The 18,137-nt window shown below is 49.7% G+C and overlaps 1 protein-coding gene across 1 annotated transcript in view; it reads right to left on the reverse strand.

Moving 5' to 3' along the window:
* Window positions 1-18,137, reverse strand: part of IPPK (inositol-pentakisphosphate 2-kinase) — a 64,231-nt gene that overhangs the window by 31,612 nt on the left and 14,482 nt on the right. The window contains exons 4-8 of the mRNA XM_025359983.1: window positions 14,610-14,676; window positions 11,397-11,518; window positions 9,984-10,073; window positions 4,387-4,445; window positions 2,339-2,411 (exon numbers count right to left, since the gene is read on the reverse strand). Of these exons, the coding sequence (XP_025215768.1) occupies window positions 2,339-2,411; window positions 4,387-4,445; window positions 9,984-10,073; window positions 11,397-11,518; window positions 14,610-14,676 (411 nt within the window). The remainder of the gene's footprint in view (window positions 1-2,338; window positions 2,412-4,386; window positions 4,446-9,983; window positions 10,074-11,396; window positions 11,519-14,609; window positions 14,677-18,137) is intronic.

Here is an 18,137-nt window from a genome sequence, read left to right on the forward strand (position 1 = left end):
GCAGTGGGTGAAAGCCAAGGGCCCTGACGCTGTCGACCCAGTCTGGGGCCACTGCATACTCTGGCTCCTCCAGGGAAATCCACCCTCACGGGCTGTGCTATCAACCAAGCACCAAACGTCAAGACATGAAAAGGAAGGAAAGTTTCAAAAACTAAAGAGCAGTGCCCTGGCCTGACCACCGCCCCCCAGACAATGATCCACAGTACCTTCAGAAGCGGAGAGCAAATGCTCACCACAAGTGACAAACTCCCAAAGCCACCAGCCCAGTTACTCAAGAACCTGAGGGCCTTGGCTCTGGCCCTGAGCAGACAAACATGAGGACAGCCGTCAGCACCAGCACCGCAAACAAGTGTGTCCTGGGGTTCAGGCCACACCCAGGGTGACCCCAGTGCTGGTTGGTACAGCTGAGCCAGATGGTGGGAGAAGCTGCTGGCATTTGCTGGCTTAAATGAAGCCCAGCAAAGAAACTCCTTACATCATCATCAACATTCAGGTTCACACGTTCCCAGGGTACAGGCAGTGACATCTGTTGCCGTGCCTGGGGGAGTCAACACATGACTCATGGGGGTCTGGGTGGTGCCCAGGAGAAAGGCCCCTGACAGCGGCCAACCCCAGGAAAGTACCAACTCTTTAAACCTGATTTATTTATTTTTTATTTATGTATGTATTTTTAAAACAATTTTTTAATGTTTTTGAGACAAGGTCTCACCCTGTTGCCCAGGCTAGAGTGCAGTGGAGCAATCAAAGCTCACTACAGCCTTCAACTCCCAGGCTCAAGTAATCCTCCCACCTCAGACTCCTAAGTAGCTGGGAACACAGGTGCAAACCACCACGCCCAGCTAATTTTTTGATTTTTTTGTAGAGACAGGGTTTTGCTATGTTGCCCAGGCTGGTCTTGAACTTCTGGCCTCAGCAATCCGTCTACCTCAGTCTCCCAAAATGCTGGGATTACAGGTGTGAGCCACCACACCTGGCCCACACCTGGAACTTCAGAGCTTTCAGGGTTTTCTGCCTTGCTGGCTTTTAATACTGAACTGGACGAGATCGGCGGGAGAGCTGATGAAACGCACAGTAGGTAACATGCCTTGGCGGCGTGACGTGTTATCTTAAATCATTCTGCATCCTTTCTCTTAATCCACCCCCTTTTCAACTCTTTTGAAACAATCCTAATCCTCGGGACTTTTCCATGCTGATTTTAACAGAAGCAGCAGACAGCCAGAGTTCCAGAGACCTTAGGTGCAGGTCAGATGGGGCCAGAAAAGGGTCCACCTGGGATAACATGCCAGCCTTATGATAGGCTTCAAACAAATCCCTGATGAAACAGAATGTATCTTCAGGGTTTAAATATTGAGTTTATAAAAATAAATTATATAAACATGAAATAAAAGCTACTGTGAAATATGCCATCCTTTCCTGGATTTGGGAAGGTGGAGGCAGACAGGGAATGAAGCCGATTCACTTGCCCAGCAGCCAGCACCATGGGTTTCCAACCAAGACCTGGGGAGGCAGGTCAAGAGCAGGCCCCACCTGCCCAGCGCTGAGAGGCGGCCATCCAGGCAGCAGGACACCAGCCACGTGCAGCAGCAAGGAGAGGGGCCACGGCTTCCGGTTCACCAGTCGCCTCATCCAGACCACGGCACATAGGAAGCTGACAGGCCCACGCTCAATAGCCCTGCCTCCTCTGAAGGATCCACCTGCGATGGCTGTCAGCTCCTGCAGGGAGTCCAGGACTCTGTCCCCAGGTGTCACTTATGTGTGATCATGAGGCTACAACTGGGACTGAGGTGATGACAAGGGGGACCCCAGAGGATGCATGTCCAACATGGGCCCGGCACTCTGACTGCCACCCAGGCCTGCCCTGCCCTACATCTCATCCCCTCCCTCCCCAACAGCCTCTCCTCTGCAGATGCCCCAATCCTGCCTGGCCCCACCCCCACCTCCTCTCCCTTGGACACCACTGCCAGCAGCAGGCCAGATGATGCCAGCCCAGATAGTGCTAGAGTCATCCTCACCCACGGTTCACCCATTTGCTGATCAGGGGAGACCAAGGCCCACCCCGCAATTGTTGGGGCTTTGGTCAAGCACCGCAGGGTCATGGACAACCCAGGGTCACTCAGATGCTGTGCTTGTGGAATCGTGCTCAGAAAAAGGTCAGGGAAAGACAGGTCTGGAACTGGAAGGTCCCAGGTGATGGGTGAACCAGTCGGGGTATGAGGACCCCAAAGGGGATGTCCAGCACACACGACGTGCAGCCCAGCCCAACACCCTCATCTGTGAGGTCACTTGAACTTTCGCCGGCCCCACCCTGAAACCACCGTAGAATCAAAGCAGCTCTTACCTTAAATATCTTCAAGTTGTTCTGTGCCTCCTGCAGCAAACTCTTCAAGGCAAAGTGCATTCTCTGTTTGTTTCTAAAAGGGAAAAGTGTTAACATGCTTTAAAAGCAGCTGGAACTGACCTGTCCCTGCACACACACCTGCTCGTGGCTCAGAGGACATGCCAGGTATTTTCCTAGGGGCCGCTGGGAAACCTAGGGTCCAGCTGGGTCCAAACAGTGACATTCTCCCCTCACTACAGCCCCACCATGGGCTCCCTCCCCGGACGGTCACAGACACAGCTCCACAGCCTGACACGCGCTCACTAGAGATGTGGGGGTTGGCCCTGACCCCAGGCCTTCGGGAGATGTGAGGGACCCAACTGAGGCACGGGAGTGGGAACCCCACCAGCCCCACCACAGCCCGACCCGAGAGGGGTTACGGGCTGCTCTGCCTCCCTTGTTCCTCCTGCCGCAACTTCCAAAGGCTCAGGGGTGGCAGGAGACCTGTGACGGGCCATGAAGGGAGTGCCGGGAGCCAGGGAGAGGCTAGAGCCCCAGGGAGCCCTCGCCCTGCAAGCGAGGAGCTGCAAGGCTGGCCTCCTCCCCCACCCCCACAGAGGAACCTCTGGAGGCCAAGCTGCCCATGCAAGCACGCGAGCCTGACCCTGCCAGTGGGGACAGCCCACGAGCACGCATTCAGAAAGGCTCTCAGTATCCACGCGCTCTCTAGCTGACTCCTAAAAGCCTGCATTCTACAACATTCCAGGGAGGGTTCCCTACTTATGTTCTGACACATGAATAAATTCTCAACAATGAATCTTTATTACTGAATGCTTCACAATTCACAGCCTTTAGGTGCACAGGGAAATCCACATGGGACCCACACGTGAGTGCACCGCCAGCCTCGCTGAAGCCTTGGAGCGAGCGGTGTTGGTGCCACCTTCTGAACGAGCATTCCCAATGTTTGTGAACTTTTTAACTTCCAAAGACAACTCTGTGTTCAATCTTTGTTCCAGGAAGTTTGCAAGGGCATCTAACCAAAAGCACTGACATGGCGACCAGGCGCGCACGCAGAGGCAGTGCTGAGCACTGACAAGGGCAGGGGCACAAAATGAATGGTTGGAGGGCAGCGGGGGAGGAAAGAGGAAAGAAACTCACGCAGCGGAGTAAGAAAACCCGGACTCACCAGAACAGCTCTGCAGTAACGGGGGTCCCAGGGAGGGAAAGGAGATTGGAAAGAGGAGCTGTGCTGATCAAAAAGGACAGCAAAGGCTCACAAATCTACATCGCCCTGTGGCCAGGGACTCTCTCCTGGGGGTGTGACGGGGGATGCCTGAATCGGGGCAGGGCACTGCCATGAGTCCCAGGTCCCACCTCCCTCCACCTGCTCCCACCCTCAGCCCTGCCTGCTCCCTCTGCTGCCCCTTCGGCCCCAGGGCCTGCTCGCCAGGCCCCCAGGCCCCGCTGCGGACTGACCTTCCCCAGCTCCCAGCCACTACCGCCTTCCTGACCACACAGGCTCTGGCAGGACCGGACTCTGAGCTGACCCAGGAAAGTAGTGTGCAGGATGCACAGCAAAGCTCTGAAGGCCGGGGAGCGTGGAGGCAGCGCCAAGGTGGGCAGCAGAGCCCAGGCACCTGGTCGGAGGCTGCAAGCAGGCCCTGCCGGGGCAGAAATGGCCACCACAGCAGCAGACTTTTTAATATCCACAGAGGAGGCAGAGATCCAAGGTACAAACAACCAAACTATGAAGGCCCAGACTGAGGCCTGGAGGTCAAGGCTGAGCACCAGTTGATTTCTGACATAAGTAGAAGACAAATCTGGTCACAATTCGGATGAGGGAACAACCAAAAGTGAGCAAGCACCTCAAACAGTGAGCACAGAGACAAGGCGCGGAGCACAAAGCCGCAAGCGTCTACAGAGCTGATGGCAAAAGAGAGCCCTGAAGACAGAACACGGCCCTCCCCCGCTTCCTACCTCATGAAACAGCCCCCACCAGGCACTGGCCCCCGCCCCACTCATCTCCAGGGAACGTGACACAAGGGGGCAAAGGAGAAGCGTTCTCTTACCCTGAGTAGAGATCAAGGGGACAGTATCTGCTGATCTGCCTCCACTTCCCAGTGGCTACCTGTGAAAACACCAACAGGAGGGCATGAGGTGACTGGCGCTGGTGACTGCACGGTGCCCGCTGAACACAGAACAGCATCAGTGATGAAGACAATGAAGACGAGCTGCAGCCTTGCCCCAGAAAAGGTGCCACCACCTTTGCAGGTGCACATCGCTAAGTCGGGGAGGGAGCCACCTGACTTCCATTCAAAGAAACCTTGGCCCCATCTGTGAGATGTGATGTGGCGTGGCCCCCAAGCCAGCCCTTCACAGGAGCAGGGAAGACAGCGGCAAACACCTTCAAATTACATGGCTAAATTTTGGTCATGAGAGTAACAAACCTTCAGAAGTTATAATATCCAGTAACAGGGAAGGTGTCCTTAACAAGAAATTTCATGTTGCCAGTAGGAAGATAAGTTGGCATAACATTTTGAAAGGCAACTTGCTGGTATCCACCAAACTTTAAAATGTTTATGTTCCCTGACTCAGCAAATCTACAAGGAACCTAGAAGAACTAGCATAGGGCAAAAAGGTACAGAGACAAGAATGTCCACTGCAGCCTTACTGCCAACAGCAAACCCTGAAACCAAGAGAGACACTCATCAGTAGGGAAATGACTAAATAAATCACAGCCCATCCACTAGTGGGGCCAGCACACAGCAAGCAATTTATTGAATGAAGAAATGCATAAATGATATGCAGCCACTACCAGAAAGAGGTAGAGTTAAAAGTCACCAAAATTTATTCAAAGGAAAAAAGCAACTGGCAGAACAATGGATACAGTGTAACGTCAATTTTGCTTTTTTTAAAAAAAAAAAAAAAAAGCTTATGTGCAAATATCCATGCATATATCCAAATACGCACTGAAAAAGCCCTAAAGAATCTATCACAATCCTCAAGGATTAAGTGAAAAAAGCAATTAGAAAAAGTATATATGGCATGATCCCATTTTTGCTTTGTAAGAGTGTGTGTGTGCACGTACAGGCATGTAAACATTAGAACATGTGGACAGACATCACTTCATTTCCACCTGAATTACATGCATATTTTTGTGGGCACAGGAAGAAGTCTGGAAAGATATGCAAATATATCTGACAATATGAGTTAGCTGGGAAGGCAGGTTATCCAATTCATGCCATGTCATATGTTACCAGTTATATGAGCAGGTAGTGCTTTATAGTAAAAAGTATTTCTTAAACATCTGTCACATATGTTGAAAGTGAATGGTGATCAAGAAAATCGCATCCTAAGGGATATGGCTCACAGACTGTCTTTCCCCTAAGAACTCAGATAGTAATCACACCACAAAGAAAAGAACAGGTGATGTTGGTGAAATAGTGGAGCAATGACCTCCAGAAATTCTCTCCTCTGTAAAGGCAATCAGAAAACCGGTTAAAAAAATAAAAGTCAGAATCAAAAATTTTTGAACTCTGGAAATTGACCATAGACTTGCAACAATCCAGGACACATTTATTCAAGAAAAACAGCTAAATCTAAGCAAGAGCAGTGAGCTTGTTGGCACTTTAAATGCCCTATTCCCATCCCCGTATCTCTAGCTCCAAGGGAACCTTGAAAACCAACAGCCACAATCACAGTGAAAACCAGCTGCCCAACAGCCACAGAGGGCGCAGATGAAGGCAGGACATCTCCAAAGCCTCGATCTCTGACAATCACTATTTGACCTGTCTCTGGATTCCCGGAAAGATCACGCTTGCAAGGCTGTCTTCACTGACCTGGCTCAGAACTCACTCGTGCAGGAGGCCTTTTAACTGCCGGCATGTGTCGAAAACGTTTAGAGGCAATTGTTTAACTTCATGGTTTCCTTGGAAGGTGAATAAAAGGGCAAACAATAGGCTAACCAAAGCCAAAAAGAAAAAGCTGAGTAACGAGATGTACACAGAGACTCTGAAAGCTCCAACATACACCTAGGAATCTAGAAAGTCATGCAAAGACCCAGAAAAGAACGGAGAAGGCCCTAAGCTCTCACTTGAGCTGATCTGAGGCTCCGGGGAAGTGAAGGGCAAAGGCAAAGTTATCAAACACCCTAGTGAGTACTGAGTGGGCCCAAGACACAAACAGAGCCCCGCAGCAAAGACTAGGAGACTTCCTCATTCTGGAATGCCTGCCAGTTAAGAAAACATCTATGGACCCACTCACTGCCCACTAAGCTAACTGAGCAGACTTTACTGGCCACATATGACGATGAACACAGACTTCACAAACTTAGCGCAGAGAAGTCCCTAAACAAACAGTAACAACTACAAGAAGCAGCAATAAAAAATCCTGGAGAGGGAGTAGAATCTAATTCCAGAGGGGCCACATTATATTATTTCAAATGCCCACTTTCAACCTATCATCACAAAAGACGCAAAGAAACAAGAAAGTACTGCCCATATACAAGAAAAAAGACAATCACGAGGCTGCCCCTGAGGAAGCCCAGACACTGGACTTACTAGACAAAGACTTCAATCAACTATTTTAAATACGCTTAGAGCTAAAGGAAACTAGGGACAAAGAACTAAAAGGAACAAGGAGAACAATGTCTCAACAAATAGAGAATATCAATAGAGAGGCAGAAATTATAAAAAGGAACCAAAAAGAAATTCTGGCCGGGCATGGTGGCTCACGCCTATAATCCCAGCATTTTGGGAGGCCAAGGTAGACACACTGCCCAAGCTGAGGCATTCGAGACCAGCCTGGGCAACATGGTGAAACCCTGTCCTACAAAAAATTCAAAAACTAGTTGGATATGGTGGGGTGTGCCTGTAGTCCCAGCTTGGTGGGGGCTGGAGGCAGGAAGATGGCTTGAGTTCAGGGGTCACGCTGCAGTGAGTCATGTTCATGCCACTGCAGTCCACTCTGGGTGACAGAGCAAGACCCTGTCTAAAAAGAAAAAAAAGAAAGAAAGAAATTCTTTAGTTGAAAAGTATAGTAACTAAAATGAAAAAGTAACTAGAGGGGCTCAAGAACAGACTTGAGTAGGCAGAAGAGAAAATGGTTGAATTTTAGGATAGAGACCAAGAGATCTACAGCTAGACACACCAGAATCAAACTGTCACAGGACAAAGACAAAGAGAGAATCTTAAAAAGCAGAAAGGGAGAAGTGGCTCATCCATACAAAGCACCTTCCCTAAGATTAACAGCTGATTCCTCATTAGAAACCATGCAGGCCAGGAGGAGGCAGGATCATGACATATCCTCGGTGCTAAAAGAAAGACTGCCATCCAAGAACTCTAGATCTCCCAAGACTATCCTTTGAAAATGAAGGAGAAATTAAGACATTGCCCAAATAAACTGTAACTAAAAGAATTTATTGCTAGCAAACCTATCTTACAAGAATTACTAAAGGGGGTCCTTTCGGCTGAAATAAAGGATACTAGATAGTAACTAAAATCCACAGGAAGAAACAAAGAGCATCGGTAAAGGTAACTACCTAGGCAAATATAAAAGAGGATATAAACACATTTTGTAATTCTTGTTTCTCTATATAATTTAAGAGACAACTGCATAAGGTTGATACAAATCTGTATCAACCAGAACATGATGTAGAAACATCTAATTTGTATGCCAGTAACAGCACAAAGGTTGGGGGAGGGAGCAAGGCTTTAGAGGAGCAAAGCTTTTGTCTATGATTGAAACGGAGTTGGTATGAACCTGAACTAGACTGTTGAGGTTATTATGTTAAATTAATACTCAGAGCAATGAGATAGAAAATCAACAAGAATGAAGGCTTGAACAACACTATGAACCAACCAGACCTAACACACCTATAGAAAACTCCACCCAGCAACAGCAGGTTACACACTCTGCCCAAGCAAACATGGAACAGTCTCGAGGAAGAACCTTACGTTAAACCACCAAACAAGTCTCAATACATTTTAAGAGTGAAATCGTGCAAACAATATTCTCCAAACACAGTGAAATGAAACTAGAAATCAGTAACAAAAGGAAATTTGACTCACAAATATGTAAAAAGTAAACACTCCTAATTATCAATGGGTCAAAGAAGAAAGCAAAAGAGAAATCAGAGAATGAATTAAGATAAAATGAAAACACAACATACCAAAATTTATGGGATGAAGAGAAAGCAGTTAAAGATTTATTAAAAGAATGATCTTAAATGAATAACCTAACTTTCTACAATAAAAAGCTAGAGGCCAGGCACAGTGGCTCACGCCTGTAATCCCAGCACTCTGGGAGGCCAAGGCGGGCGGATCACAAGGTCAGGAGATCAAGACCATCCTGGCTAACACGGTGAAACCCCATCTCTACTAAAAATACAAAAAGTTAGCCGGGCGTGGTGGTGGGCGCCTGTAGTCTCAGATACTCACTGCACTCCAGCCTGGGCGACACAGCGAGACTCCATCTCAAAAATAAATAAATAAATAAATAAATAAATAAAGCTAGAAAAAGAATAACACACTAAGCCCAATCCAAGCACAGGGAAGGAAACAGTGAAGATTAAAGTGAAGACAAATGAAATAGAAAATGGGGGAGAGGGAGCAGAAAAATGAACAAAACCAAAAGTTGTTTCTTTGAAAAGATCAACAAATACGACACAATCCTTTGGCTAGACCAAGGAAAGACAGAAACCAAATTACTAAATTCAGATATGAAGAAGGGGACACTACTACTGACCTGTATGCCAACAAATTAGATGGAAATGGACAAATTCCTAGTAACACACAATTACCAAAAAACCCACTCAAGAAATAGAGAATCTCAACAGATTGGTAACAAGAGACTGAATCAGTAATCAAAAATCTTCTAACAAAGAAAATCCCAGGACAAAATGCCTTCACTAGTGAATTCTACCAAACATTTCAAGAAGAATCTATACCAATACTGCAACTCTTTCAAAAAACTGCAGAGTGAAAAAAAAATAATTCCTAACTCATTCCATGAAGCCAGTTATTACCCTAGTACCAAAGTCAGAGAAGGTATCACTAGAAAACTACACACCAACATCCCTTATCATTCAAAAACCCTCAGCAAAACCTAGCAAACTCAATTCAGCAGCATATAAAAGTATCATACACCATGAGCAACTGGGATTTGTACCAGAAATGCAAGGTTAGTCCAACATGCAAAAACCAATGTAATATGCCAGATTAATATAGAAAGAGGAAGATACCTTGCTTTGAAGTGATAAAAATGTCAGCAACTAGATAGAAGTGATGATTGCACGACCTTGTGAAGAGACTAAAACCACTGAATTATATATTTTAAAAAGAGTGAATCTGGCGAACACAGGCCGGGCGCAGTGGCTCACACCAGCACTTTGGGAGGCCAAGGCAGGTGGACTGCTTGAGTCCAGGAGGTGGAGGCTGCAGTGAGTATGATTCCATCACTGCACTCCAGCCTGACAGGGTGACAGAGACCCTGTCTCCAAATTTAAAAAATAAAAAAGGTGAACATGAATCACTTTGTGAAATGAAATGTCAACTAAAAATATCCGCATTTTCTTTTACTCTTCTGAAAACTGTGTGTGCCCATGCCTCAGCCCAGATCCCCAGCGTGCAGCTAGAGTAGCCCACGGCTGGGCGTTGGCTCTCCTCACCTTGAGGTGCTGGTGCATGCAGTAACGACAGACCTTATGCTTCATCTCATGCGTGACATCACTCGAGAAAGGAATAAACCCACATTTTGGCTGTAAAATAAATAAGGAGAAAAAACATTTAGGAAGAAATCACGTACCTCTAAATAGACCTATCACTGACTACAAGATAATGAGTGCAGCAAGATAATTATGCATAAATGGCCCCAGAAGCTGTTTTCATTTGCACCTCCCAGTGGGAACAACACTTCCTGCATCAGATCACACAAACATCTCTGCTAGAGGACCCACAGCCGGAACTCTCACTGGGGAGGGTCAGCGGCGCCCTACACTAGCGCAACACAAGCACAACACACAGTAGCTTTGTGCTTTTATTCAAGAATGTCACTGCAAGACTCTAGAAGAGATGGACCCAGGACTCCCAGCTCCAAGAAGCAGAACCATTGTTCCCGCTGACACTAGCACATGGCCCGACAGGGGCCCATCTGATAGTTGCTAGGCTCCCAGGTCAAGGAAGCCCCATGCCCTCTAAAAGCTGCAGCCTCTGAGCATACACGACACACAGGCCTGCGCTGAGCCTTGGGCACTGGAGATGGTGGCTGGGGAAGCAGAACATCCACCCACAAGTGAGGAGGATCAGGAGGCATGAGCTCAGGCCAGGAGTGTGACCCAGAAATCACTGCCTTTGAGTTGGAGGAGGGACGTGTGAGGCAGCTTCCTGAGGGACTCTGACAGCCACCCCTGACGTGGGCAGCAGAGAGCTGAAGCAAGGGGGCCCGTGGCCCAGGCAGCCCCCACTGCCTGGCACCACAGAATTTCAGGACTCCTGGCCATGACACACCAGTGCCTCTGAGGGTCACACTGGCCTTTGTGCCTCCAGGAAAATCCGTCCTGAGCAGGACACGGGGAGCTTCCCAGTCTAGAGGGCAACCTGCGGATGGGGCTCCTGCAGCACAGCAAACAGCAGCTAAGCACCAAGCAGGCATGGCCAGCAGGGAGGGGCACAGAGGAAGGCCCCAGGGGACCCTGGCAAGCCGTGCCCTCTGAGCAAAACGGGGTGGGGGGACCCAACACGCTTCCCTCTGGTGACCCACAACCAGGGCTTGTTTTAGCCCAGGCATACAGGGTGGGTGACCCTCGACCAGGGCTTGTTTTAGCCCCGGCACGCAGGGTGGGTGAGGTCTCCTGTCATGAACTACCAGGAATGAGCCTGAACCTGGGGTCTGGGAGCCCTGGCAGGAACCAGAATGCAGGTGGGGGCTGTGGAAGGAGAGAAGCAAGTGGAGTTTCCAGGAGCCGAGAGTGCCTACCACTCACTTCAGTGGGAACTGGAACCCAAGGCACAGGACTCTCAGACTCACTGCCCAGGACTGACCTTTCCCCCTTACCCACACCATCTGCCCCTCGACAGGTCACCTTAATCTCTACACACAGAATGGGCCGGTGCTCTGCAAAGCGGTAGGTTTGAAGTCTGGTTAAATTGGGAAGGCACATAGCGTAACCACTGAGAGTGTCCAGGTCCTTGTCACAGCGAGACTCTGGAAAACAGAGCAAGGGTCATACAGAGCAAGGTCAGTGAGAGAGATGAGATGATCCCTGCCCAAAACACGCCCCACCTTGTCCCTGGTTCCAGGGGGCATCTCTGTGCCTGACGAAAACCTCATGTTTCCCTGGAGATTGTGGAACACCAAGAGTAACAACATGGTTAAGGCCAGGCACGGTGGCTCACACCTGTTATCCCAGCACTTTGGGAGGCCGAGGCAGGTGGATCACGAGGTCAGGAGTTCAAGACTAGCCTGGCCAACATAGTGAAACCCCGTCTCTACTAAAAATACAAAAATTAGCCAGGCATGGTGGCATGTGCCTATGGTAGCAGCTACTTGGGAGGCTGAAGCAGAATTGCTTGAACCCTGGAGACAGAGGTTGTGGTGAGCCGAGATCATGCTACTGCACTCCAGCCTGGGCAACAGAGCGAGACTGTCTCAAAAAAAAAAAAAAAGAAAGAAAGAAAGAAAAAAAAAAGGTGGGCACGGTGGCTCACGCCTGTAATCCCAACACCCAACACTTTGGGAGGCCAAGGTGGGCAGATCATGAGGTCAAGAGATCGAGACCATCCTGGCCAACATAGTGAAACCCCGTCTCTACTAAAAATACAAAAAATTAACTGGGCGTGGTGGCAGGCGCCTGTAGTCCCAGGTACTCGGGAGGCTGAGGCAGGAGAATCACTTGAACCAGAGAGGCAGAGGGGGTTGCAGTGAGCCCAGATCGCGCACCACTGCACTCCAGCCTGGCGACGGAGTTAAGACTCCATCTCAAAAAAAAAAAAAAGAAAAAAAAGAAAAAAGAACGTGGTTTATGTAGGGGGTAGTTTCAGGCCTTGTGGTATCAGTTCAAGCTATGGAGGGGCTGGAGACTGCAGTCAGCCACACGGATGGTCAGCCATGACGATGTGCCTGAGCCCCATTGAAAACTCTGGACACCAGCCTGGTGGGCACACTCCACAAGTGTGTCACACATAGTCGATGGGAGAGTGAATACTGCCCACACCACCCCTGGGGAGAGGACCCAGAAGCTCATGCCAGGTCTCTCCCGGACCCCACCCCTGCACCTCTCCCCTTGGCTGGTTCCATCTTTATCCTTTTCCTGTAATAAACCATAACCATGAGTAAAAGTGAGTTCTGTTGGTCCTTCTAGCATATTATCAATCCTGAGGGTGGTCTTGGGGATGGTCCCCTAATTCCACAACACCCTTAGCCCAGGAACTTGAAGAGGACGGGGCTGCAGGCTCTACCTTCTTTCACATCTAGGCCCTTCCCAGTCCCCAGTGCTCCAATATTTCCCCAGCACCAAATCTGCTGGAAGCCGTGGTATGTACAGAACCAAACAAGCCTGGGCTCCAGGCACCCCAGGGACAGGCTTTCCCCCTTTAACATAATGAGCCTTACTCCAAGTCTGGTTCTTATCACTGGCGTGATAAACCTCCCATGGTTGTTATGAAATGGCAGGCTGAGCAGCAGAGCACCCTGGAGCCAGGCTCAGACCGCATTCACCGAGAGGAAGAACTGGAGCCTAGCCACTGTCCTGTGGCCTTCCCGCCTCCTCAGCCTTTCCTGCAGTGTGCAGCCCATTCCTCCCTGCTCCAGCCAGAGACTGCAGACCCACAGAATGGTTTGCTTCCATTTCCCAAATCAAATCAGGAAAAAATTTTATACTGGCCAATTCCACACCCTCATTGCCTGGCTGTGCTCCGGGCAGAGGCATTTCCACCCTCAACTCATGAAATTTATCTCTTTGATCACTGATTGAAAAAAAAAACCTTTGACCTGGTTCCTGTCCGTAAGGCTATCAGCAAGTGCAGAAAAGGGAGTGGGTGGGGATGGAGGAGAAAGGGAGAGGCTGAGGGATGGGAGGGGATTGGGGAAGGACAGCATGAGGATGGGGAAGGTGATGCCACAGAAGGCCCCTAGATTCCCTGTTCCTCAGAAGGACATGGACCTAGCCTAGACTCCGGTTGGGGGCAGCTTCCAGGGCTGCAGACCCTCCTGGGCCAGGCCATCCCTCCTGAAGCTCAGGTCACCTCAGTTTCCTTTTGCCTCTCCCAGGCCTCTGGGAACCTTTCCCTTTCTTAAGTCTGCCCCAGACCCTCCACCTCCAGCTCTTCCCTCATGCTTTTTTCTGTGGTATTAATTGGTTCTTTCTTGTTTGTTTGTTTGAGACGGAGTCTCGCTCTGTCACCTGGGGTTGGAGTACAGTGGCGTGATCTCAGCTAACTGAAATCTCTGCCTCCCAGGTTCCAGTGATTCTCCTGCCTCAACCTCCCGAATAGCTGGGATTACAGGCGCCCGCCACTATGCCCAGCTAATTTTTGCATATATATATACACACACACACACATATACACACACACACATATACATACAAACATATATACACACATATATACATATATACACATATATACATACATACATATATATGTATATATTTTTTTTTTAGTAGAGAAAGTGTTTCACCATGTTAGGCTGGTCTCGAACTCCTGACCTCAGGTGATGTGCCCGCCTCAGTCTCCCAAAGTGCTGGGATTACAGGCGAGAGCCACCGCACCTGCCTTTACTGGTTCTTCATCACATATTCTGTGCAGTGCTCTGGTTTCCTGATACAGAAAATTGTAACCATGAGCTCCCAGGATTTCTATCCCTGATAATGAAGTTTCTGGCAAAAGAATTACTGAAAATTGGCCGGGCGTGGTGGCTCACACCTGTAATCCCAGCACTTTGGGAGGCCAAGGTGGGCGGATCATGAGATCAGGAGATCGAGACCATCCTGGCTAACACTGTGAAACCCCATCTCTACTAAAAATACAAAAAATTAGCTGGGCATGGTGGCGGGCGCCTGTAGTCCCAGCTACTCAGGAGGCTGAGGCAGGAGAATGGTGTGAACCTGGGAGGTGGAGCTTGCAGTGAGCCAAGATCGCACCACTGCACTCCAGCCTGGGCGACAGAGCAAGACTCCAGCTCAAAAAAAAAAAAAAAAAAGAATTACTGAAAACTGCATATACCTAACATGGACAATCATTTCAAATGGAATATTTTAAATTACAAACAATATTTGGAAGTTAAACACCCTTACCTGGTCTTTCAGATTGTATCTTTAAACAAAGCTGTTTCACAAACTCTAAAGGTAGCTGAACGACTTCCTGTAAGAAAATACACAAAATTCTCAGGGTGAATTGCACAATGACATGAACACAATGCCACAGAAATGCAGGCCTAAAAATAGTTGAGCTGTAGGTTTTTATGTTATGTGTAATTTATAATATTTTTTAAAGTTTACTGCTTAAAAAAATCAGTGTGCAGGTTTTGGGAATAAAAGCTGCTCTACTACTTTCAAGACATGTCCAGGTTAAACAGAGACACGAACATTTCACTGCAATCGGTGGTCAGCTCTCAGAATGGCGGGGCCCACGGTGGTGACCAGCCTCAAGGTCAGCGTCTCTCGCCACCAAGCACCCCTTCCGAGCCCCTTTCCAGTCTTCACAGCATTTATGGACCCACAGCAGTTCTCAGACCACATGGAAGACCCTTACTGACCACTCAGACGACCTGAGGACCTCACGCTTCCACCTGAGGAGCAGCTCAGCATCTGAAGAATCGCTTGTCTCAGGAAGGTGGCCTGTGCCTCCTCAGCCCTGGAGGATGTGGCATAACCAGCTTTGTCCTCCACATGGCTCTTCCATGCAGTTTCCCAGATGAAAGGTTTTTATTTAAGCCACATTGCTTACCATCTCCCCATCCTCTCGTGTTTCTAGAGTGGCAGAATTGTGACTTCTGAAAAAGTCCCAAAGGGACACAGGAGATCTACTAGGCTAAGAATGGTGGGATCCTGCCCACAGAGACCATGCCTTCCCCACCCTGTGCCGTCACACCCATGCCCCTCCACCACCACCCTATCCGCTCCCAGTCAGCTGCGCCAGTTTCACTTGCGATTTGTCATTTACCTAAACATGCTATAAACCAACAAAATGTGACTTATTATAAACTTAGTACAGAATTAGGTAAGGTGACACAATGGACAAGAGTGGGGAATGTAAACATTCAAAAATTTGTAAATTGAGGATGAGCGCGTTGGCTCACGCCTGTAATCCCAGCACTTTGGGAGGTCAAGGCAGGTGGATCACAAGGTCAGGAGTTCGAGACCAGCCTGACCAACATGGTGAAACCACATCTCTCCCAAAAATACAAAATTAGCCGGGTGTGGTGGCGCACGCCTATAGTCCCAGCTACTCAGGAGGCTGAGGCAGGAGAATTGCTTGAACCCAGGAGGCGGAGGTTGCAGTGAGCTGAGATCACGCCACTCCAGCCCGGGCGACAGAGCGAGACTGTGTCTCAAAAACAGAAACAAAAACAAAAACAAAAAAAAATTCGTAAACTGGATCATCTCCAGGAAGTCCAAGTTCTGGCTCCACTTCAAAGAAAGCAAAAGCACAAAAGGCGTGGATGCCGACTCTGGATGCCGACTCTGGATGCCGACTCTGGATGCCTCGCATGTGAGAACCATCGCCCAGAACCACACGAGGCCCTCACTCTGCCTTGGCCCCCACCCCACAGCACATACTACTGGGAGACACAGCAGCCACGCAGGTCTCAGGTCCACATACAGGGCAATGACCCTCCACACCACTGTCTGCCCACGCACGGCCTGAACTCACAGTCACCCAGGTGAAAAGCAGACCTGGGTTTATTTCCAACAGCTGTAAATCATTGATTTTATAATAAGCATATCTGTGTTTAAAGTCAAAATAAAATGCTGGCCTGGTACAGTGGCTCACACCTATAATCCCAGCACTTTGGGAGGACAAGGCAGGCTGATCACTTGAGCCCAAGAGTTCGAGACCAGCCTGCCCAACGTGGTGAAACCCAGTTCCCACAAAAAAAAAAAAAAAACTAAAATTAGCTGGGTGTGGTGGTGCACACCAGTAGTCCCAGCTACTCGGGCGGGGGTCTGAGACAGGAGAATCACTTGAGTCTGGGAGGTCGAGGCTGCAGTGAGCCATGATTGCACCACTGCACTCCAGCCTGGGTGACAGAGCAAGATAGAAGACAAACAAATACTGACAGTAAGCATCCCCTTACAAGTCCAACTACATTGGCAAGTGTGGACCACACCACCATCCAACCATGTGAGGACACACCAACCAGCTCCTGCACAAGGCATTCACCTAAGAGGACCAGAGGGAAAGCCCACAGAAGTCCCCTCCTGGACTGTCCCCTGGAATTCCCACAGAACTCCTGTAACCTGGGTGCTGAGATGTGGGAGGACCTCCAGGCGTCACCCTCTAAATGGCAAAGGGACAACTGCTCAGAAGGACAAGGAGCCGCCAGCCTGGCTGTCCCTTCACTCCTCATGTCCCCTGCCTGAAAACTGGGCCACAGCACAGAACTAACTGTCAGCATGTGAGGTTCCAACAGAGCTGAGGCTGGCGCCAGAGAGCGTCCAACGTCACCAGGATTTGGCCCACAGCAGCAGCAAGCTGGAACTTCCGAGCCTTCAGGTTCCTCCAGTATGTACGTAGCAACAGTGGAGGAACAAGACAAGCAGCTTCTGCCCCTTCCCTGTTTCCTAAACTCTCCAGCTCCCAGACCCAGCACTGGAGACAGGCCCAGACCAGCGTCACACCCACCGGGCAGGGCCAGGAGCCAGGGTGTGGCTGTCCCTGTCTCTGTCTCTGTCATCACAGGGCTGGTTGTATCTTGCCTCACAGCCAGCAGGAGGGAAACGCTGCGCTTTGCCCAACTCGCCCATACCTCTGTTCTTCCCTCACGTGGCCCTGTGTGGCCCTGCAGACGCAGCCACCCTGAGGGGGACATCGTCAGCCTGAAATGGGCTCTGCCCACTTTCCCACTGCGCCAGAGCCCAGCGGCGTCCTACTGGGACATGCTCACCTGCAGCGCAAACAAGCTCTGCTTCACTTTGTCGGTATCTTAAGGCGGAGGAAATGCACTCACAGGCGGCCTTGTGGGTTGAGCCCTGTTTGCTGTGGGTTCATTTACTGTGACCCTTCCCACTGAGGACAAACCCAAAGCCAGACTGCTGATTGCTGGAAATGCTCCCCGTCCTGTCCCCTCCCTCAGAGCAGTCCCCAACGCTCACCCCACCAGGTAGCCAAGGGACCTCGAGTCTAATCCCATGCCCCTGGCCAACAAGGGCCATCACCACATGAGTCCTCCGGTCACAGAGGCTTCTGGTGGATCTCGCCTCTAAGAATGTTCCTTCCTCAAGGAGAAAACTGGTCACAGCACAGGACCGTCCAAGGGATATGCCCAGGGGAAAAAACTGCATGAATCTTCCTAACAGGGGACCTCCAAATGCTCCCAACACCACAACAGTGCAGTGAACAGGCTGGAGAAAAGTCACGCGCCCATAGCGGCTGGAGAAGGGTGGGGCCCAGGGGCCTGTCCAGGCCTCAAAATCACAGATCTGCTCAGAGCACAGCCCCAGGCAAGAGGTGAGCCAGGGCTGGCAACCCTGGTCCCATTCCCACAGATCCCAGCACAGGTGGCAACACCCAGAGGCTCCCACAGCTATTCTCTAAACCCCAGCTTTTAACATTCATTGAGCAGCTAAGGCCCTTCCTGGGTGTGATGAGCCGCACCCAGG

The sequence above is a fragment of the Theropithecus gelada genome, chromosome 15, assembly GCF_003255815.1.
Source record: "Theropithecus gelada isolate Dixy chromosome 15, Tgel_1.0, whole genome shotgun sequence".
NCBI lineage: Eukaryota > Metazoa > Chordata > Mammalia > Primates > Cercopithecidae > Theropithecus > Theropithecus gelada.